This window comes from Chlorocebus sabaeus, chromosome 16, assembly GCF_047675955.1.
Source record: "Chlorocebus sabaeus isolate Y175 chromosome 16, mChlSab1.0.hap1, whole genome shotgun sequence".
Lineage (NCBI taxonomy): Eukaryota > Metazoa > Chordata > Mammalia > Primates > Cercopithecidae > Chlorocebus > Chlorocebus sabaeus.
Genome location: NC_132919.1, coordinates 36,365,548 through 36,389,198, shown reverse-complemented (window position 1 = coordinate 36,389,198; position 23,651 = coordinate 36,365,548). Strand labels below are relative to the sequence as shown.

Genomic DNA, 23,651 nt, shown 5'->3' with positions numbered 1-23,651 from the left:
CAGCTATTCTGAAAATGTTGTTTCACATACACTATGAGTTTTTTTTTTTTTTCCAAACTAGTATTTTTTATTGTTTGAAAGAAATCTGTGAAGTTATTTCAAGTACTTTGGTGATTTTTCCAAGTGATATGCTTTGAGTTTCATTTCTTCCATAGTTTATTTTGAAAGTCAAAAATAAAAATCTCTCATTAAAAATTCAGTTTTTTGGCTGGGTGCGGCGGCTCATGCCTGTAATCCTAGCACTTTGGGAGGCCGAGGTGGGCAGATCACCTGAGGTTAGGAGTTCGAGACCAGCCTGGCCAACATGGTGATACCCTGTCTCTACTAAAAATGCAAAAATTAGCCGGGTATGGTGACGTGTGCCTGTAATCCCAGCTACTCGGGAGGCTGAGGCAAGATAATCGATGGAACCCCGGAGGCGGAGGCTGCAGCGAGCCAAGATCGTGCCACTGCACTCCAGCCTGGGCGACAGAACAAGACTCCATCTCCAAAAAAAAAAAAAAAAAAAATTAAGTTTGTCCAGCAACATGAAACTGGGTGGTGATATATGAGTTTGTTTTCCTATATCTAGGTATTGCTGAGACCCAAAAACCTTTGTAATATTGAAAGTCAACATTGTCATTCTGTTCTTTCTCAGGCTACATCATTAACACTAGAAGGAGGACGATTAAAACGAACTCCACAGCTGATTCATGGAAGAGATTATGAAATGGTCCCAGAACCTGTGTGGAGAGCACTTTATCATTGGTATGGAGCAAACCTGGCCCTACCTAGACCAGTAAGTATAGCTAATAGTGCCTTGTATAAGGAGCAGTCATAGATGGGGGTCTTCTGTTACTTTTTCTACATGACTCTCACCACAAACTAGCTCTTACCTTGTGGTAGAAGAGTGTTCTGAACCTGTTTGGATTAACTGAACAATGTTAGGTTCCTTCATATTCATTCATTCATTCATTCATTCATTCATTCATAAATAAAGGCAAGGAAATAGGAGGCTGTTGAATGTATTATCCACATAAAAGTAGACATCACCTAAGATATGCGGAACTTAGGCTGGAGGGAAAGACAGGCCAAGAGCCAGTGCCAAAAAGTTCAGTGAATGTAGGGTGTGGTGCAGCGGTTATTTCTGAAACTACTATTCCCAACAGTCACACAGGTATCTAGTTAGGGACTGGATTCTTCTTGTAGCTTTTGGTGGATTTTTGTGGTTTATGTTTTTGAAAGAGGGGCATATAAAAGATCACAACATAGGATAACAGAATATTATATTAAAATATTAGTATATAGCACCATTTGTTGTGCTTACACAGTAAACAGCACTTGGTACTCTGTACACTCACTTTTTACATTGTTGATGCAGTAAAATATAACAAGACATTTTGGTGGGGATTTTTTGGTGTATTAAGAAACACTCTTCTGCCTGTAATCCCAGCACTTTGGGAGGCTGAGGTGGGCGGATCACGAGGTCAAGGGGTCGAGACTAGCCTGGCCAACATAGTGAAACCCCATCTCTAATAAAAATACAAAAATTAGCTGGTGTGGTGGCACGTGCCTGCACTCCCAGCTAGTCATTAGGCTGAGGCAGGAGAATTGTTTGAACCCAGGAGGCAGAGGTTATAGTGAGCCAAGACTGCACCCTGCCTGGGTGACAGAGTGGGACTCCATCTCAAAAAAAAAAAAAAAAAGAAACACTCTTCCCTTTATAATGTCCAAGTTAAAACTTCCTTATGCCAGGAAGGTTTTGTATAGATGAGGTATGGTACCTTAACTTCTAAAAAGAGTAAAAATCTGTTATAAAACAGACTAATGTAATTTTGATGTTGATTTTGAGTTCCTAATAATTATGTTTATGAAAAATAACCTGAAGCTGCAGGGTTGGAACAATCATCCCACCTCACCCTCCCCAGTAGCTAAGACTACAGGCACACACCACCATAACAGCTAATTTTTAAATTTTTTAAGAGACAGAATCTTGCTGTATTGCCCAGGCTGGTCTGGAACTCCTGGTCTCAAGCAGTCCTTCTGCCTTGGCCTCCCAAAGTACTGGTATTACAGGCATGAACCACTGCACCTGGCCTGTAGTGTTGTTTTTATTTGATTCTTTATTGCTTCCTCTTGATACTAAAAAAAAAAGTTCTGTTGCAGAAGATACTGGTTACGAGAGTAAAGGAAAATAAAACCTGGTCACCTGAGACTTAAAAGACTCCGTAAGAGTTTCTGTTTTAAAGAGTTTCAGTGTTAACCCTGCTATCCTTTTAGAATATGAAATTGATAATGTACTACTCTTACAACAATATTTTGATAATTAAATGTTTTCCTGTGTCTGTGGGCTTGTAAGCTGGTGAAAACTACTTAAAAACCCTGTTCCAACCATGTGAAATCTGAGTTTTTTACATCCGAATGTTTTGTTTAAGTCATAGACAAAACATATATGAACAGACTGGTTACACAAGTAGAACATAGTAAATTTTTATGTGGGAACAGTTGTGTCCTCACTACTAATACAAAAAATAAAATTTTAAGCAATTTATAATACTCTTCATATTAACAAAATGTGGATGTTTTTAAATGATGTCCAGTGATAAGGTTTTATGAGAGTAGTATACATTACTGGCAATAGTGTAAATTGCTAAACTTTAGATGGCAGCATGACTATATAGCTAATGAATACTTCTATAGTTTTTGACTTTTAACTCAATTTTTATTAATTTGTCCTTAAAATGTCAGTCATTTATATACATGAAACATGTTAAAATGAAAAGGCTTATGGTGTGAGGGTAGTAGAATTATAGATAATACTTAAAGGAGTTTTTTTTCCTCAGTGTTGTTACTTACTTTTAAATAAAAGGGGAGAAGATATCTACAAGGAGTTATAATCTTAGGAAATGGGTTTCAGAGCAGGAATTTAACAGTATTCAGATTCATATAACTTAAATGTGTGAGTTTCGGTAATTACTGAAATGTAGCTAGTGAACTTGTTGGACATTTGGTTTAGAAATAAATCTCATAAGTTAGATTAAAATGGCAAGTTTTGTTTCTTTTTTTAGTGGTCTCTTTTTATCTTTTAAAACAATAGGTGATCAAGAACAGCAAGACAGACATCCCAGAGCTGGAATTATTTCCCCGCTATCTTCTCTTCCTGAGACAGCAGCCTGCCACTCGGACACAGCAGTCTAACATCTGGGTGAATATGGGTATGATGAGCCTGAGAATGTTTCCTCAGCATTTCCCGAGAGGTAACTTAAGAATGCAGCAAGAATACCATGCATTTCCTGAAAAAAAAAAAAAGAAGAAAACTATGTTGCTCGAAGTCTGGTGCCACTGTATTGATACACATTCCCATCAGCTTTCCTACAGATTTCAGTAATTAATTTTTACAGGTCTTAGATCTATGGTCATGCGCAAGACTAGATGAGGGGTTGAAGCAAAAATCCCAACAGCAAACTGAGATAGGATGTTTCCTTTTCTACTTACAAAGAAAATAAATAGAAATATATTTTACGTGCTTTATTTCTTTGAGATAAGCCACTGTAAATTGTTACTAGACTAAGTAGTAGTCTACCAGTCATTGACTGGTCTTTTCAACTCCACTCAAATTTGTAAAACGTAATGCCTTTTATACTATCATTTTTGTTTTTTAAGGTTTTTGTTGTTGTTTGGTTTTTTGGCAAAACATGATACATTTCTCATGCTTGATCTAAAGAGGCTTTATATAAGAGACAGACAATACAGAGCAAAAGGGATATTTTTGAAAATTAAAGTGATATATTTGCTTTGAAAAAACATGAAGCCTATCAAAATGACATATAAATTAGTTCCCTTTTTAATGTATAACATGCAAAAAGTTCCCCTTTCATTTCTCTATAAGGTTAAACTTTATTGATGGGCAAGACTTTGCTCTGTGCTTTTGCTTTGCAAATATTTGAAATTATTCTTCAGCAGTAAAGAAATAATAAGCTGGGCTCAGTGGCTCATGCCTGTAATCCCACACTTTGGGAGGCCGAGGTGGGCAGATTACTTGAGGTCAGGAGTTCAAGACCAGCCTGGCCAACATGAACCCTGTCTCTACTAAAAATACAAAAATTAGCTGGGTGTGGTGGTGCTGTAATTTCAGCTACTTGGGAGGCTGGGGCAAGAGAATCGCTTGAACCCAGGAGGTGGAGGTTACAGTGAGCCAAGATCACACCACTGCACTATAGCCTGGGTGATGGAGTGAGACTCTGTCTCAAATAATAATAATAAGGAGCAACCATTTACACAAATTATCAGACTATGTTAACAATACCAGCATGTTATTATAATTAAAATAACTTAGTATGCAAGAACTACCTCTAAACCCCAACCAAAATAAGTACTCTGTCTCCTTTGAAATTGAACAGGGTTAGTTTTGTATCTTCATTAAAGGTTATATTAACATAATATATGAAGATTCTTTTTTTTTTTTTTTTTTGAGATGGAGTCTTGCTCTTTCGCCTAGGCTGGAGTGCAGTGGCACGATTTCAGCTCACTGCAAGCTCCGCCTCCCAGGTTCATGCCATTCTCTTGCCTCAGCCTCTTGAGTAACTAGGACTACAGGCACCCGCCACCACGCCCGGCTAATTTTTTGCATTTTTAGTAGAGATGGGGTTTCGCTGTGTTAGCCAGGATGGTCTCAATCTCCTGAACTCATGATCCGCCCACCTCAGCCTGTTTGGTAAGAATTCTTTCAAAAATGTTTGGTAATAATTATAGCAAAGCATTGGCCTCTGCCTACCAAACTTTGTCTTTGGGGAAAACAGCAAAATCAAAAACCAGTGAGGCCGGGCATGGTGGCCGATGTCTGTAATCCCAACAGATTGGGAGGCTGGGGAGGAGGATCATTTGAAGCCAGGAGTTTGAGACCAGCCTGGGCAACATAGTAAGATCCTGTCTCTACAAAAAAATTTTTTAATTAACTGAGCATAATGGTGTGCCCTGTAGTCTCAGCTACTCAAGAGGCTGAGGTGGGAAGATCTCTTAAGCCCAAGAGTTCAAGGCTGTGGTGAGCTATGATTATGCCACCATACTCCAGCCTGGGCAACAGAGCAAGGGCTTGTCTCTAAAAAAAATAAAGACAAAAAGAAGGAAACCATATTTTTAAAAAGGAACAGTGAGATAGAACCTTTATGAAACATTCTTGATTTAATTTTCTGTTAGAAATATTAGCCTTGGCCGGGCGCGGTGGCTCAAGCCTGTAATCCCAGCACTTTGGGAGGCCGAGACGGGCGGATCACGAGGTCAGGAGATCAAGACCATCCTGGCTAACATGGTGAAACCTCGTCTCTACTAAAAAAATACAAAAAACTAGCCGGGCGTGGTGGCGGGCGCCTGTAGTCCCAGCTACTTGGGAGGCTGAGGCAGGAGAATGGCGTGAACCCGGGAGGCAGAGCTTGCAGTGAGCTGAGATCCGGCCACTGCACTCCAGCCTGGGCAACAGAGCGAGACTCCGTCTCCAAAAAAAAAAAAAAAAAAAAGAAATATTAGCCTTGCTTCCATGGCACCCATTACAACTTTTTCAGTTCTCTTTGAAAGATAATATGAGGCCAGGTGCAGTGGCTCATGCCTGTAATCCCAGCACTTTGGGAGGCCGAGGCTGGTGAATCACCACAGGTCAGGAGTTTGAGACCAACCTGGTCAACATGGCAAAACCCATCTTTACCAAAAATACAAAAATTAGCCGGGTGTGGTGGCAGGTGCCTGTAATCCCAGCTACTCGTGAGGGTGAGGCATGAGAACTTCTTGAACCCAGGAGGCAGAGGTTGCAGTGAGCCGAGATCACACCACAGCACTCCAGCCTGGGCAACAGAGTGAGACTCTGTCTCAAACAAAAAAATAAAAGAAAGATAACATGAGAGGCAAGATGTGTTGTTGTGCTTTTAGTAGGTATTCTTTGTAACTCTTGTGCTGATCCTAGATTTTTGCTGCTTCTATAAATTCTGCTAGATTTGTTGGTGCTATTCAAAAGCACAACATTATGTATAATAAGTGGCTGCCTGCTTAATGAGCTATGCTGTAAAAACTTTCTAAAACTCAAATTTTTGTATTGTGGCTTAGGACAATAGAGATTGACTTGAACACTATAAACTATATGCTCTTGAATCCTAGAACTGCGTATTTCAGATGCTCCAAATTTGTTTTTAGTTTGAAATTTTATTCCTTGCTAATTAGTTGTGAAATCAATCATTAATCATTTTAAATTTTATAAAAATATGCTTTCTTGCTGTACTCTTATAACTAATCCTAAAATGTATAATTGGAGAAATTTGCTCTTTTGTTTTCTTTTAGAGATTATCCTTTGCTTGTTAATTGTAAAAGATTTGCTTGCTATGTGTTTAAAAACTGATCACAGATTTAGTTCTGCCATAACATAATGTTCATCTTTCTCAAATACTCAATTTGTTACAGTTGTTTACTAGGCTCTTTTATTCCTTTTGAAGTGACAAGTATTCAAACCTTGTTACAGTTACAATGACTTAAATGTAGCCTTTTCTACAGACAAGGCCATAGAAGGCGTTGTTTTTAGATGACTTTTTAGCCTACCTTAGGTGAGGGAATTCCTTTTCTGAGGTTCTAAAAATGTAGATGATGCCCACATTTTTCTCAGCTTTATTTAGTGAGGAAGACTCACTAAAAACATGTTTCAGGAAGAAAAAAAATCTAACTCATGGTTGAATGGGTGGAAAATTATTTGGAATGTACATTATATTGATAAGTTTATATTTTTAAGTTGGGTTGCTTGATAAAATACAGCCTCGGCAGAGATGACTGTTTTAAGCTACAGCTTTTGTCTAGATTTTTGGCTAAATAGTTAACGAGGGTTTGATGAGCTTTTTTTTTTTTTTTTTTTGCCACCTCTCTTTGATTTCCATAATCTCTTGTCATTTCATATCCCTCCTCTTTTGAAGTATGTAGTGAGACCTGATATATTCTTTCTTCACTCTTTATTCTTTTCCCCTGTATTACCACTCTTCTTATTTCTACCTTTAGCCCTTCAGGAATTCAAGGTCATGTCTGTCATCATCTTACTGGGTGGACAGGCTAATATGATTTTTTTTTCCTTATAGGGCATTTACTTATTTGGCCATGGAAAACTTCTTGGCTGCATTTTGAAACTCTGTTTTGGCCAAGTGTGGTAGCTCACACACTTGTAATATCAGTTTGTAATCCCAGCACTTTGGGAGGCCAAGGTGGGATGATTCCCTGAGCCCTGGAGTTCAAGACCAGCCTGGGCAACATAGACCCTGTCTCTACTTAGGAAGCTAAGGTGCGAGGATCACTTGAATGAGGGAGGTTGAGGCTGCACAGAGCCATGATTGCTGTACTGCACTACAGCCTGAGCAACAGAATGAGACCTTATCTCAAATAATGATAATAATGATAATAATAATAATAATAAACTCTGTTTGGCTATGTAGAGTCTATACCTATTTAGAATTTTAAGTCGAATTCTTTTTTTTTTAAATTGATATGTAATAGATATACCTATGTTTTCTGGTGCAGGTGTACCACTGTGCCAGATAATTGAGCTACTTAATGACTGAGAGTGATGGGATTAGTGATTCAAAGAAAGTTTAGGAAAGTGGACCAGGTGAATCCAATTATCTATCTGTGAGATTCAAATCCCATCCCATTTTCTCTCTTCCACTGAGTTTTTTCTTTTTTTTTTTTTAACTCTGTCTTAATTTTTTTTTCCACTGAGTTTTATTTCATTTTGCTATTGACTGTGACTCAGCTGAGTGCAGCCAGATATCAATGCCAATTGTTTTCTGGCATGTTCCTACTCTTCTTGGTATCCAAATATTGCCAGTTATTTAGACCTTGGGCCTTGGGCCTTTGCTCATCTTTTCAAAGTTGAGACTTTGGACTTTAAAACACCTGGAAGGCTGGGCTTGGTGGCTCACGTCTGTAATCCCAGCACTTTGGGAAGCCAAGGCAGGTGGATCACTTGAGCCCAGGAATTAGAGACCAGCCAGGGCAACATGGCCAAGACCCTGTCTCTACCCAAAAATATACAAAAATTAGCCAGATGTGGTGGCATATGCCTGTAGTACCAGCTACTCAGGAGGCTGAGGTGGGAGGATTGCTTGAGCCCTGGAGGTGGAGGCTGCAGTGAGCCAAAATCACAGCACCGCACTCTAGCCTGGGCAGCATAACAAAACTCCATCTATTAAAAACAAACAAACAAACAAAAAGAACTTGGATCTTCTGTCTGCATTTTAAAACTTTTTGGTACTCTTCATTTATAAAATTATTACACCTGTAGTTCTCATTTCTCATCATTATTTCCTAAAATAGTATGGTCCCCATTGGTGAGAGGGGTGCTTCTTTTTTCACATCTGCCTTTTTTCTTACTGTGATTACTGTAACCATAGGAAATGTACCTTCTCCGAATGCACCTTTAAAGCGGGTATTAGCCTATACAGGCTGTTTTAGTCGAATGCAGACCATCAAGGAAATTCACGAATATCTATCTCAAAGGCTGCGCATTAAAGAGGAAGATATGCGCCTGTGGCTATACAACAGTGAGGTAAGAGGCATCTCAGAGTCATGGAGAGCCTGATTGTTGGTATTTTTTTAATTTTAAATAGTAAAAGAAATTTGCTAATCTTATTTGTATTGTTCCAATTTTAGTACATATGTTATCAAAGAGCACAAGGATGATCAAATGTTAAATCATGTTTCATGAATATGGGGATTTTGCCTATAGTAATTATGCTAAAAGCCATGTCTAGGATATCAGTGAAAAGTTCATCTTTTAAGATACTATCTGTGTACTTGTAATATTTGTCTCTAAGATCCATAATAGCAATTGATCACCATGGACAGTACCATCTTACAAAGATTATTGTTACATATAAAGATTACATGTTTTACATGTTACAAATATTGTATGTTATATTATAAACTAATGGTGTGGCTCACGCCTGTAATGCCAGCACTTTGGGAGGCCAAGATAGGTGGATCAACAGAGGTCAGGAGTTTGAGACCAGCCTGGCCAACAAGGTGGTGAAACCCTGTCTCTACTAAAAATACAAAAATTAGCTGGACTTGATGGTGTGCGCCTGTAGTCTCAGCTACTCAGAAGGCTGAGTCAGGAGAATTGCTTGAACCCAGAGGTGGAGGTTGCAGTGAGCCTAGATAGTACCACTACACTCCAGCCTGGGCAACAGAGCCAGATTCCATCTCAAAACAAACAAACAAACAAAAAAAAACTTATTCATGTAACCAACTACCACCTGTTCCCCAAAAACCTATTGAAATTTTTAAAAAGAGAAAGATAATGCTTATGAAGTATACATTGTCTTTCTCTCATATTGCCACTTAAATTATAAATATTTATGAACAACTATAGTAGGCCAGATATTTGTGATATAAGTTATGTAACTACAAATAATTTTTTTTTAATTGTTACTCATTTTTATCTCTGTATTTGTTTCTAGTTTACTAACCAAATAACAAAAACATTTCCTCCTCCTTACACAGAACTACCTTACTCTTCTGGATGATGAGGATCATAGATTGGAATATTTGAAAATCCAGGATGAACAACACCTGGTAATTGAAGGTACAAGATGGAAGCATGCATCTATATTAAATTTTCAAGGGGAAGAATTTAAAGAGTTACTAATAACCCATTTTATAATTTTCCCCAAGACAACTATTATTTGATCATTATGTTTTTATGGTAAAGAAACCCTTTGGAAAAAAAAGAAAAAGAAAACCCATTGAACTCTTATGTAATCCTACCATACGATTTAGATTGCTTTAAAGGAAAAATATCCTGTTTTTAGTCATTGACTGACAAAGGATGGGAATGGTAGATTTAAAAAAGTGAATTCAGAGGCCGGGCGCGGTGGCTCACGCCTGTAATCCCAGCACTTTGGGAGGCCGAGATGGGCAGATCACGAGGTCAGGAGATTGAGACCATCCTGGCTAACACAGTGAAACCCCATCTCTACTAAAAATACAAAAAATTAGTTGGGCGTGGTGGCGGGCGCCTGTAATCCCAGCTACTCAGGAGACTGAGGCAAGAGAATGGCGTGAACTCGGGAGGTGGAGCTTGAAGTGAGCCGTCATGGCCCCATTGCACTCCAGGCTGAGGGACAGAGCGAGACTCCTCAAAAAAAAACAAAAAACAAAACAGTGAATTCAGTTTACAAATTTATAGTTCCTTAAAATTTTCAAGTTGCTGCTTTGAGTTTGAGTAAAGAGAACAACTTTCTTGCATAGTTAGTAGCACAGGCTTTCATTAGTCATCAACACTGGCTACTCACTGACAGAGCTACTTGTGTATTCATAGATTTACACACTGGCATGCACATGTTATTAAAAACTTTTTAAGTGTATCTTTTCCCATCCAGTTTTGTGGCAACATTGTTAGTTGCCTTTGTATTAAAATGAATAGACTGGGCGCAGTGGCTCACGCCTTTAATCCCAGCACTTTGGGAGGCTGAGGCGGGTGGATCACTTGAGGTCAGGAGTTCGAGACCAGCCTGGCCAACATGGTGAAACCTGTCTCCACTAAAAATACAAAAATTAGCTGGGTGTGGTGGCACGCGCCTGTAGTCCCAGCTACTCAGGAAGCTGAGGCACTGAGAATCAGTCAAGTCCAGGAGGCAGAGGTTGCAGTGATTCAAGATCATGTCACTGCACTCCAACCTAGGGGACAAAACCAGACTGTCTCAAAAAAAAAAAAACGGGAAAATATTACCGTGACAGCTGTTACAATTTAAGAAAGAATTATAATATTCCTAATGTTTTAAGTATAAGAAATTCTATTGTTTCTGAACTTTAATTACTTCTGTAGATGGTTGAGTATAATTTTACTTCAAGTTGGTAATTGAGGGAAAGGATTATTCAAACCAAGTGACTTTAAAGTCCTCAATATGAAGAATAGGAATGGTTTTAGAGCCAATTACAGGCATGTGCTGCGTAAAGATGTTTCAGTCAACAAAAGACCTGTATACAGCAGTGGTCCCATAAGATTATAATATGATATTTTTACTTGTACCTTTTGTATGTTCTAACATGTTAGATACACGAATACTTACCATTATGTTACAGTTGCCTACAGTGTTCAATACAGTAACATGCTGTACAAGTTTGTAACCAAGGAGAAACAGCCTATACCATACATAGCCTAGGTTTGTGTAAGTATACTCCGTGATGTTCACACAAAGACATAATCACCTAGTGATGCATTTCTCAGAATGTAACTCCATTGTTAAGCAACGCATGTACTAAAATTAACTAGATTTTAAAACTTCTGATTTAGGAATAAGATGTCTTTAAAAAAAACAAAAAACAAGCAATCGAGTGGGTGTAAATTAGATAGACAAGAAATTAACACATTCCTATCTGTCCTTCCAGTTCGCAACAAAGATATGAGTTGGCCTGAGGAGATGTCTTTTATAGCAAATAGTAGTAAAATAGATAGACACAAGGGTAAGTCTCCAGTATTATTTTTTAAAGAGATTATTTTAAATGTATTCTTTTTTTTTTTCTCTCAACTATTAAAGTGCTAATAACTTTTGGTTTTCTAGTTCAAAAGTAATTAGGTCCCTGCTTCTTTTTCTTTTTTCCTGAAGCAGCATTTGATGTTGGCAAACCCACCATCAAATTATTTTCCAGATTTCTAACTCTGCAATTAAATAATTTACATGTTTTAAAAGACATACTAGATAGAAGAAGAATTGTTTGAATTCTTTTGAAAAATCATAGCAATTAAAAAGAATAATTGCTGCTTCTGGGTTACAAATGAGCATGGATCATCACTGTTACCAGACACTCCATGAAAAGCCTTCTCTAGCATTTCAAAGACCTGCTAGAGAATTATTAGCACCATTTAGCTGACTATGAGAGTTATAAAAAACCTTTTCATTGAATGTAATTAACTGTTTGTCCTATGGCATATTACTACAGCTAAGCTTTGGTTCTCATATTGTTTGTTCCAGTTCCCACAGAAAAGGGAGCCACAGGTCTAAGCAACCTGGGAAACACATGCTTCATGAACTCAAGCATCCAGTGTGTTAGTAACACACAGCCACTGACACAGTATTTTATCTCAGGGAGACATCTTTATGAACTCAACAGGTAATCTTTCTTGAGTCACTGGCCTCTTAACTTGTGACTTTGATATAAACCCAATATCACCTAAATTTCCTCTTCTTTTACCCTACGGGAGAAATACTTTATCTTATTTGCCCTATTTAATATGAAATAGGCCAAGGAATACATCTCTTGTTTCAAAAAGAAAAGATATTTTGATGTGAGATGCTAGGCATTTTTGTGCCCACATGATTGTGATTTATGAGAATCTTTGGCAACAAATTTTCCTCTCAAACTTCTAGGACAAATCCCATTGGTATGAAGGGGCATATGGCTAAATGCTATGGTGATTTAGTACAGGAACTTTGGAGTGGAACTCAGAAGAATGTTGCCCCATTAAAGCTTCGGGTAAGCAGGTTAAAATAATATAAAAGTATGTAATTCCTAAATAGTTGTTTAATCATTTTTCTCTACTTGTTTTTTGTGTTTAGCCTTTTAGCTTAATAAATGTTTTTGGATCCTTCACTTGGTATAAACAAGATGCCAAATTCTTTTGCTTGTTTAAATATATGCAAAATACTACTGTATATGTAGTGGGTAGGAAAAAGACCAAAGGTGCACTGTAAATTTGGGATATCATTCATTTTACTAATTTGTCAAACATCTTATATGAAGAGTAAACCTTTTTTGGTAATACTTCACTATTAGCGATATTCTAACTGCAAGGTGGACCTCAGAGTCTTATTAATTACATCCAATCCAATCCATTTTCAACATAACTAAGATAATTCTGTCTTTAGAATATAAAGAAGTAGGCTGGGCGCAGGGGCTCATGCCTGTAGTCTCAGCATTTTGGGAGGCCAAGGCAGGTGGATCACTTGAGGTCAGGAGTTCAAGACCAGCCTGGGCAACATGGCAAAACCCTGTCTCTACTAAAAAAAATTAGCCGGGCATGGTGGCGCATGCCTGTAATCCCAGCTACTTGGGAGGCTGAGGCACAAGAAATGTTTGAACCTGGGAGGAGGAGTTTGCAATGAGCCAAGATTGCACCACTGCACTCCAGTCTGGGCAACAGAGTAAGACTCTGTCTCCAAAAAGAAAAAAAAAAACGTGGCAGGATGAATGAATGAATGAATGAAACTAATGAATATAAGTTTTATATTAATATCAGATGTAGCAGATTTTAGTGAAGTTAGGATCATTCATTATTTTTATTTAAATACAAAGCAAAAGCTTTTTATATTACAAATTAATAACTATAATAGCTACACATTTAACTACTTACCTCTTGCCAGGCACTATTCTAATTAATGTATATGCATTAACTCATTTAATCCTCTAAGTAGTTCTATAATATAATGCAGTTAATAAATTTAGACTGCAACAAGACCAGAAAATGTGATTGTTGAAGACATTACATTATATAAAATACTATATACACATATTATTTTATACATATATTATGTATTATTATATACACATTATGCATGCATTGTGTATATATTATGTACCTATAAAATATACATTTTTTTTTTTTTTTGAGACAGAGTCTTGCTCTTTTGCCCAGGCTGGAGTGCAGTGGCCGGATCTCAGCTCACTGCAAGCTCCGCCTCCCGGGTTTATGCCATTCTCCTGCCTCAGCCTCCCGAGTAGCTGGGACTACAGGCGCCCACCACCTTGCCCTGCTAGTTTTTTGTATTTTTTAGTAGAGACAGGGTTTCACCATGTTAGCCAGGATGGTCTCGATCTCCTGACCTCGTGATACACCCATCTCGGCCTCCCAAAGTGCTGGGATTACAGGCTTGAGCCACCGCGCCCGGCCAAAATATACATATTTTATATGCTTATAAAAATGTGTAAAACATTATAGAACAGGATTATCTTTCAATGCAAGCAAATGCTGTTTTAATATTTCTGTCTTAAATAACATCTATGTGCCTGAAGAACAGTTTGCTTACATGATACTGAACTAAGGACACAGTATTGGCCAAAATACTTTTTTTTTTTTTTTGTCATTTGACATTAAGATTCAAAAGATTTCATGATTATCCAAAATATATTTGTTGAAATGGAGGCAGACTAAGGACTATACTATTTATTTTCTTACAATGGCTCTGATTGGATTATAGGATATACTCATTCCAAATTTTATGGGTAGGAAATAATGACTGTGACTCCTCTTATATTTATAGTGGACCATAGCAAAATATGCTCCCAGGTTTAATGGGTTTCAGCAACAAGACTCCCAAGAACTTCTGGCTTTTCTCTTGGATGGTCTTCATGAAGATCTCAACCGAGTCCATGAAAAGCCATATGTGGAACTGAAGGACAGTGATGGCCGACCAGACTGGGAAGTAGCTGCAGAGGTTTGTCAGTTTTGAGTTTCTAATGTAAGCAATAGACAAAATGTTCGGGCCACAAATACATGTAGCACAATTTAAATGCAAACTAAACTATTCTGAGATCAGAATTTTACTGCGAAAATGAAGGAATTTCTATCTGTATGCTTAATGCTTATGCAGTGTTGCCAAAACAAAAACACCTTTAATGAAAATAGAAAACTGTTGCTATTTCACATTGTAAACTTTATAGTACTGGATGTAGGAATAAGTATCCAGTGGAATTTAAAGAGTCCCCATAATTGCTAAAGTAATGCATACAGTGACCTATAGGCATGCTTTATACTTGTTAATGGACAAATAACTTTAATATTTACCATTGTTACTGTGATAAGAACAAATGAAAAATAGGATATTCCATCTCAATTTAATATTTTGTGGTAAATGAAGAGTAAGGATTATATTCTTTACATTTAAATCCAATATATTTAACCAGTTTCTTTGAATTTATATAGAAATGCCTCTCTTTTGGATTTTTGAGAGAAAATTCTCATCTTTTTTATTGCTAGGCCTGGGACAACCATCTAAGAAGAAATAGATCAATTGTTGTGGATTTGTTCCATGGGCAGCTAAGATCTCAAGTCAAATGCAAGACATGTGGGCATATAAGTGTCCGATTTGACCCTTTCAATTTTTTGTCTTTGCCACTACCAATGGACAGTTATATGCACTTAGAAATAACAGGTAGGTCACAAAGTTCTGAAAAATTTACTTGACTCCATTAAATTTGCTTTATTTAAATAGCCTGAATTTGTAAGCATAGTTGTTTGTTTACAAATAAAGACTGGTAGGCAGCATATTATAATCGAGCAACCTAATTTTAGGCATGACTTGAGGTTTGAAAGATTTAGATTGTGGCATGTTTTTTTGGTTTCAAATATGCCAGCAACTCTCTTTAAAACCCGCAAAGCCACTCAAGCTTTTATGTCAGATGAACACGAGAAAAATACCGATTTCACTCAATATTATCCCAAAGTACCATCTGTTTTCATGTTTACACATGAAATAAAAATTCTAGGCTGAAATATTTGCTTATATTTACAGGTCATATATATCTGTACACAGTATGTAAGACTTTCAATGAAACCTGCATTTTACTGATAAAAGATCTTTTCTCTTTACTAGTGATTAAGTTAGATGGTACTACCCCTGTGCGGTATGGACTAAGGCTGAATATGGATGAAAAGTACACAGGTTTAAAAAAACAGCTGAGCGATCTCTGTGGACTTAATTCAGAGCAAATCCTTCTAGCAGAAGTACATGGTTCCAATATAAAGGTAATGTTAACTACTCTAAGAAACTTTTGATTCTATCCTTCAAAGATGACAGTTTTCTCAATTATTGTGATCACTTGTTATGTTATGTGACCAAGAGAGATACTAAAACATGACAAAAACTGAACAACAACAACAAAATGCCAAGTTTTCCAACCCAGAAACTTAAAAGAGTTTTCTACCAGAATAAAGGAATACTACTGGTGGTGGTATTTTTGAAGAAGGGAAATATGTAAGGCTGCCTATATGGAGTGATCTAGCTGTGTCACTATAGTATGGGTTTCCTCCAAAGACTGCTGCTGTTACCAAAGACTGCTACTATTACACTTGACAGCTCTTCTGTATTACCACTGTTACTAGAATTCTTCCTAGGTTAAAGTATTTTATGTATTTATGAATATGTGTTTTTAGTATTTATGAATATATATATACTTGGTCTTTTAACACACTAAGAAATTAAAAGAGTAAAGACAAATTAACACCAATCATGTCTTTCTACATACCAGCTGGGGAAATAAATAATCTAATAAATATATTGCCTACTCTAAGCTCCTGCAACTGGTATTATTTATATTCATCTTTGGGATTTCTGAACACACACCCACCTCATTGACATTTTCTTAATATGAAATGTAAAAATGGGGTCTCTGAGAGTTGGAATTTAGATCCCTGAAACGAAGACAAAACTGAAGAAGTCAGCTATATACAACACACTTCTTCCTGTGGAAAGAGATACTAGTTCGACAGTTGAGCTTAGTTTTCAGTTATTTTTATCAAGCATTCATCCTTTATGTAGTTGAAATCATCTTGTTGGTTTTACGGATGAAAGCACCTAAGACATTCTTTTGAAATACATTAGAGAGAGAACTTTTCCATTTTATCTGAAACATCTCCCCCTTCTCATCTTGCTGCTGCTTCTGTAGAACTTTCCTCAGGACAACCAAAAAGTACGACTCTCAGTGAGTGGATTTTTGTGTGCATTTGAAATTCCTGTCCCTGCATCTCCAATTTCAGCTTCTAGTCCAACACAGACAGGTAAGATAGAACTAGAACTCCTTCTCATGATTGCACCTTTAAATGTTTGTCTAAGAGTTGTCATCTTTTTTATATTTCTTCATGCTGAAGATACTATAGCAGAATAATTTTGGAACCCAAGGGAAACCTTACTGATTATTCCATATTTTTTAGATGAGAAACCTAAAATTTAGGGAACCCAAGTGACTTCAGTTAGATAGGTAGTTATTATTAGCTAATATACCCTTGGAATTCAGATCTATTTGATCTAATACTAACATGGCAACAGCTAGTATGAGAGGAACATACTACCAGAAAATATAAACAATAGATATAGCTAGAAAGAAATCCAATATTATATGTAATTTAATGTGATCACTCACTGAGTCCTTTTAGCCACTGGTATGCTTTGTCTATTCTTTATATTACTTACAATTAGGCTAATTCCCCAAGTATAAAGGGCTTTATGAGGCTCCCCTCATTGACGTGTAGTAGGTAGATAGTCCTGACGGTGAGTTGATGGATGATTTAATTTTACTTTTAATTTAGAGCATCACTGTCCAATATAATTCTGCAGTGGTGGAAACTTCTGTGATTTTGCCATCCAATACAGTATCCACCAGTCACATGAACTGTTAAGCACTTGAGATGTGGCTAGTGTGACTGAGAGTAATGCATTTTTAAATTTTATTTTATTTTATTTATTTATTTTGAGAAAAGGTCTCACTCTGTCACCCAGCCTGTAGTGCAATGGCATCGTCTTGGCTCACTGCAGCCTCTGCCTTGTGGGCTGAAGCAGTCCTCCCACCTCAGCCTCCCAAGTAGCTGAGACTACAGATGTGTGCCACCATGCCCAGCTATGGTGTATCTTTTGTAGAGATGGGTTTTCACCGTGTTGCCCAGGCTGGTCTGTAGCTCCTGGGCTCAAGGGATCTGCCTGCCTCAGCCTCCCAAAGTGCTAGGATTACAAATGTGAGCTGCGGCATCCAGCCTAATTTAAATTTTAAATGCAACATCTGGGTGGAGGTTACTGTATTGGACAGTGTCTTCAAAGGTGAAGAGAAGGAAAAGAAAACAAGTGGTAGAACTGTTTGTGTGCTACAACATGGTGCTGATACAGGTTTCTGCAAAAATTCTGCTTAATAGTTTCTAGCAGTTACTCTTTCCTTTTCATTTAGTTAAAAGTATGAGTTAGGGAAGTAAAACTGTAAATTAAAATCTTCCAATAAATCTAGAATTATTTATACTATGATTTCTCCCTGCCCTGTGTTAAGAGACTACACTGTCTCTGGTCCTCAGGATACTTGAGAAAAGAGTAAAGATAAAAGTACCACAAGCTTATGATGCTGTACTTATCTTTGAATTTGTAGATTTCTCCTCTTCGCCATCTACAAATGGAATGTTCACCTTAACTACCAATGGGGACCTACCCCGACCAATATTCATCCCCAATGGAATGCCAAACACTGTTGTGCCATGTGGAACTGAGAAGAACTTCACAAATGGAATGGTTAATGGTCACATGTCATCTCTTCCTGACAACCCCTTTACAGGTTACATCATTGCAGTCCACCGAAAAATGGTTAGTTAAATGTTAGGCAACTCACTGCCGGTCTTGCTAGTGTCATTTGTGAAATAGCCATTTTCTGTCTTTGCAACATCACTGAATGCATTTTCTTCTCTTTTTTTCTTTAACTTTTTAAAATTTAATAATTTTACAAATTTTTTAAAAAATTTTTTATCCTGTCCTCAAAATCTGTTGCTATGAATGCATTTTCAATGTATTATATATGCTAATATAAGTGATCAGAGCCAGGATTTAGTATTACTCATGATGGCTAATGTATGAAATGACATTCCTCATCCGTATATTAAGAGGCAACAGGATAGTCAGTGCATCTGAGTACTACTTTCTTTAAAAATTTGTGTCTCCTGGCCAGGTGCAGTGGCTCACACCTGTAATCCCAACACTTTGGGAGGCTGAAGCAGAAGGATCACCTTAGCTCAGGAGTTCAAGACTGGCTTGGGCAACATAGTGAAACCTCATCTCTACCAAAAACAAAAAACAAAAAAAAAAAACTAAGCCATGATGGTGTGTGCCTATAGTCTCAACTACTCTGGAGGCTGAGGCAGGAGGATCACTTGAGACTAGGATGTCAAAGCTGCAGTGAGCCATGCTTGCTTGCACCACTGCATTCCAGCCTTGGCAAGACCCTGTCTCAAAAAAAAAAAAAAAAAGGAAAAGAAAAAGAAAAAAAAGAAAGAAAGAAAATGGCTGGGCTGGGCGCCGTGGCTCACACCTGTAATCCCAGCACTTTGGGAGGCTGAGGCAGGTGGATCACCTGAGGTCAGGAGTTTGAGAACAGCCTGGCCAACGTGGTGAAACCCCATCTCTACTAAAAATACAAAAATTAGCTGAGCATGGTGACATGCCCCTATAGTTCCAGCTACTCAAGAGGCTGAGGCAGGAAAATTGCTTGAACCCAGTCAGCAGAGGTTGCAGTGAGCCAAGATTGCGCCACAGCACTCCAGCCTGGGTGATAAAGCGAGACTTTGTCTCAAAAAAAAAAAAAAGAAAGTATCTCCTAAGCCAGACATGTTTAGGAGGATCCCTTGAAGACAGGATTTTGAAGCTATAATATGCTGTGATGCTGACACCTGTAAATAACCACTCCACTCCAACCTAGGCAATAAGTGAGACTTTGTCTCTAAAAAAATTAGAGAAAAACAAAAACCAACACACACACAAAATTTATGTTTCCTGTGTGTTTATGTAGGTATGTACATCTTCACTATCACATAAATGCGGACAGCTTTGGAAAAGTTTGGGTGGTGGTTGTTGTTTTCTTAGAGGACACAAGAATGTTCTTGGGCAAAATCAAGTTGTGCATAATTCCTCTCTTGATAGTCTAATATATAACTATTGCATTAAAGGTTGACTCTTTGGTAAGAAAGAAAAAGGAAGGTTTGAAAACTGGTCAGTGGATAATGGTTACAGAGGAGGTAGTCATCAGTTATAGTGGCAACTTGGTAGAGTAGAAAGGGCACCGAACTAGGCATTTAGCAACCTATGTTTTAGTTCTAATGCTGCCACTAGATAGCTGGTTGAGCTCTTTGGACTTTAGGGTCCTAATTTCATAAAATAAAGGAGAGCAGGGCTTCTAGATCATTTCTAAGATCCATCCGTTACCCCTACCTCTATTCAAAAATTCACTCTATTTTTATTTTTTATTCCCATCTTATTTATTATATTTATTGGATAAGATATTCTGTTCTCTACTCATGTAAAGAGCAGATGAACTGAGCTTTGTAAGGATACAAAGTCAATAAAAAAGCAAGTAAATTGATTGTATAGCAGCAACAAGAGAAAATGAAATTGTAAAAAAGGTACTGTATTGGTTTCTTAGGACTACTATAACAAATTACCATAAATTTGGTGGCTTTAAACAACAGAAATACATTCTTTTTTGGGTTTTTGTTTGTTTGTTTGTTTGTTTTGAGACGGAATCTCGCTCTGTTGCCTAGGCTGGAGTGCAATGGCGCGATCTCAGCTCACTGCAGCCTCCGCCTCCTGGGTTCGAGCAATTCTCCTGCCTCAGACTCCCGAGTAGCTGGGACTACAGGCGCACCCTGCAATGCCTGGCTAATTTTTGTATTTTTAGTAGACATGGGGTTTCACCATGTTGGCCAGGATGGTCTTGATCTCCTTACCTCGTGACTTGCCTGCCTCAGCCTCCCAAAGTGCTGGGATTACAGGTGTGAGCCACTGCACCCAGCCCAGAAATTTATTCTTTCACCGTCTGGAGGCCAGAAGTCTGAAACCAAGGTTTCAGTAGGGTGGGGGCTTCCTCCAAAGGTTCTAGGAGAGAATGCTTTCTTGTCTCTTCCTAATCTCTGGTGGCTCCAGGCATTCTTTAGCTTGTGACTGCATAATTGCAATCCCTGCCTCTTCATGTGGCCTTCTCCTTCTCTCTGTCTTTCTCTGATAAGGATACTTATCATTGAATTTAGGGCCCACCCAGATAATCCAGGATGATCTCATCTTGACATCCTCAACTTAATTATATCTGCAAACATCTTTTTACCAAATTAGGTCACATTTACTGGTTCTAGGGGTTAGAACATGGATATACTGTTTTAGGGGCCACCATTCAACTCAACTACAGATATTATTAATCTTAGTATCAAAAAGATTAAATGCTGAGAGAAAATTAAGTACCTAGGAATAAACTTTAAAAATGACACATAAGGCCGGGCGCGGTGGCTCAAGCCTGTAATCCCAGCACTTTGGGAGGCCGAGACGGGTGGATCACGAGGTCAGGAGATCGAGACCATCCTGGCGAACACAGTGAAACCCCATCTCTACTAAAAAATACAAAAAACTAGCCGGGCGAGGTGGCGGGCGCCTGTAGTCCCAGCTATAGGGAGGCTAAGGCAGGAGAATGGCGTGAACCCAGGAGGCGGAGCTTGCAGTGAGCTGAGATCCGGCCACTGCACTCCAGCCTGGGCAACAGAGCGAGACTCCGTCTCAAAAAAAAAAAAAAAAAAAATGACACATAAGACATCTATATAGAAAATAATATATTGATAGAAGTTAAAGAAGACTTTAATATTGGAAGGAATAAACCATGTTCATGGATTAGAAGACTCTATATTTTAAGATATCAGCTCTCTACAAACTAATCTACAGATGACAATGCACAATCCCAATAAAAATGCAAAGTCTGCGCATGTGTGGTGTGTCAGTTAATAAGCTGATTCTCATACATGGAAATACAAAGCACCGGGAATAACCAAGATACTCTTGAAGAAGAATAAGGTGTGAGGATATCATCAAGATTGGATATCATCCAGATATCAAGATTTATTTCACAAAGATATGATATTTAAAATAATGTCATACTGGTATAAGAAAAGACAAATAGACCATTGGGATAGAATAGAGAGCCCAGAAACCAGTTCACAAATGTATGAACACCTGATTTATAACGAAGATAACATTGCAGAATAGTGGGAGAAAGAGAGTTTTCTCAGCAGATGGTGCTGGGACAATTAGATATCCATATGAAACTTGGCACCTACCTTTCACCACAATTCCAGGTGGACTATAGAGCTAAATTTGAAAGCAAAACAATGAAACAGCCCTTGAAAGATAATAATGGTGAATACATTCCTGACACTACTCATATAAAAGAAAAGATTAAATTGGACTTCATTAAAATTGATAACTTGGCCGGGTGCATTGGCTCATGCCTATAATCCCAGCACTTTGAGAGGCTGAGATGGATGGATCACAAGGTCAGGAGTTCAAGACCAGCCTGGCCAATATGGTGAAACCCTGTCTCTACTAAAAATACAAAAATTAGCTGGGCGTGGTGGTTGTTGCATGTAGTCCCAGCTACTTTGGGAGGCTGAGGCAGGAGAATCTCTGGAACCCCAGGGGCAGAGGTTGCAATGGGCCGAGATTACACCATTGCATTGTAGCCTGGGCAACAGAGCAAGACTCCATCTCAAAAAAAAAAAAAAAGGTGATCAACAACACTAGTAATCAGTGAAATGTAAATTAAAACAATATTATGATATCAGTGCACTCACCTGAACAGGTAAAATTAAACAGACTGACAGAGTTGCTAAGTAGAGCAACAGGAACTCTCATACCATGCTGATGAGAATATAAATTAATACAACTACTTTGGAATACAGTTTTCTAGTTAAAGACAAGCAGTTCTACCTGTAGGTATCCACCCAAAAGATATGTGTACCAGGAGATATGTACAAGAATATTCATAGCAGCATTATCTGTAGTAGCCCCAAAATGAAAACATTAAATGTCCATTAGTTGTAGAAGGGATTGGGAAGTTGAGATATATTAAAATAATGGAACATTATACAGGAATGAAAATGAATGAATTTGTAGTTATATCTAGTATAAATGAATCTCATAAACCTAATGTTGATGGAAAGAAGCCAGACACAAAAGAATTAGGCTAGGCACAGTGGCTCACACCTGTAATCTCAGCATTTTGGAGGCTAGGCACAGTGGCTCACACCTGTAATCTCAGCATTTTGGGAGGCTGAGGTGGGCCAATTGCTCGAGCCGAGGAGTTTAAGACCAGCCTGGGCAACATGGTGAAACCCTATCTCTACAGAAAATACAGAAATTAGCTGATGTGGTGTCACACACCTGTAGTCCCAGCTACTCGGGAGGCTGAGGCAAGAGAATCTGTTAAGCCCAGAAGGTGGAGGTTGCAGCGAGCTGAGATCACACCACTATACTCCAGGCTGGATGACAGAGCTAGACCCTGTCTCCAAAAAAAAAAAAAAAAAGAGAATTAAGTAGTTATATTTATAAATAAAAACTTTTAAAACAGGGAAAATGAAATCTAGGGTTTATTTACTTCTGCATAGGATATAAAACTGTAAAGAAAAGCAAGAAAGTGATTACTGTAACATTTAGAATAATAGTTACCTTTGTGAGGAAGGGAGAATTTGTGATTTGGAGGAAGCAAATGGGAGGCTTTTGAGTGCTCACTATATTCTGTTTCTTAAATTCAGTGGTAATGGAAAGCTAGTTGCTTTGTGATAATAATTTAAAATGGTCTTTTTTTTTTTTTTGCAATGGAGTTTTGCTCTTGTTGACCAGGCTGGAGTGCAGTGGCGCGATCTCAACTCACCGCAACCTCCGCCTCCTGGGTTCAAGTGATTCTCCTGCCTCAGCCTCCCAAGTAGCTGGGATTACAGGCATGCGCCACCATGCCCAGCTAATTTTGTATTTTTAGTAGAGACGGGGTTTCTCTGTGTTGATCAGGCTGGTCTCGAACTGACCTCAGGTGATCCAACCAACTTGGCCTCCCAAAGTGCTGGAATTACAGGCGTGAGCCACCGCACCAAGCCAGAA

The 23,651-nt window shown here is 38.2% G+C and overlaps 1 protein-coding gene across 4 annotated transcripts in view; it reads left to right on the top strand.

Moving 5' to 3' along the window:
- The window catches only part of USP32 (ubiquitin specific peptidase 32), a 219,310-nt gene that overhangs the window by 173,119 nt on the left and 22,540 nt on the right, over positions 1-23,651 (top strand). For 2 of the 4 annotated variants that reach the window (XM_037993074.2, XM_037993076.2), the window contains 12 exons: positions 638-778; positions 3,077-3,236; positions 8,391-8,545; positions 9,502-9,583; positions 11,389-11,463; positions 11,973-12,111; positions 12,369-12,474; positions 14,259-14,432; positions 14,975-15,149; positions 15,591-15,742; positions 16,663-16,774; positions 18,124-18,335. In XM_037993074.2, the coding sequence (XP_037849002.1) occupies positions 638-778; positions 3,077-3,236; positions 8,391-8,545; positions 9,502-9,583; positions 11,389-11,463; positions 11,973-12,111; positions 12,369-12,474; positions 14,259-14,432; positions 14,975-15,149; positions 15,591-15,742; positions 16,663-16,774; positions 18,124-18,335 (1,683 nt within the window). The remainder of the gene's footprint in view (positions 1-637; positions 779-3,076; positions 3,237-8,390; positions 8,546-9,501; positions 9,584-11,388; positions 11,464-11,972; positions 12,112-12,368; positions 12,475-14,258; positions 14,433-14,974; positions 15,150-15,590; positions 15,743-16,662; positions 16,775-18,123; positions 18,336-23,651) is intronic. The other 2 variants (XM_008011187.3, XM_037993075.2) reach the window with 2 other exon arrangements.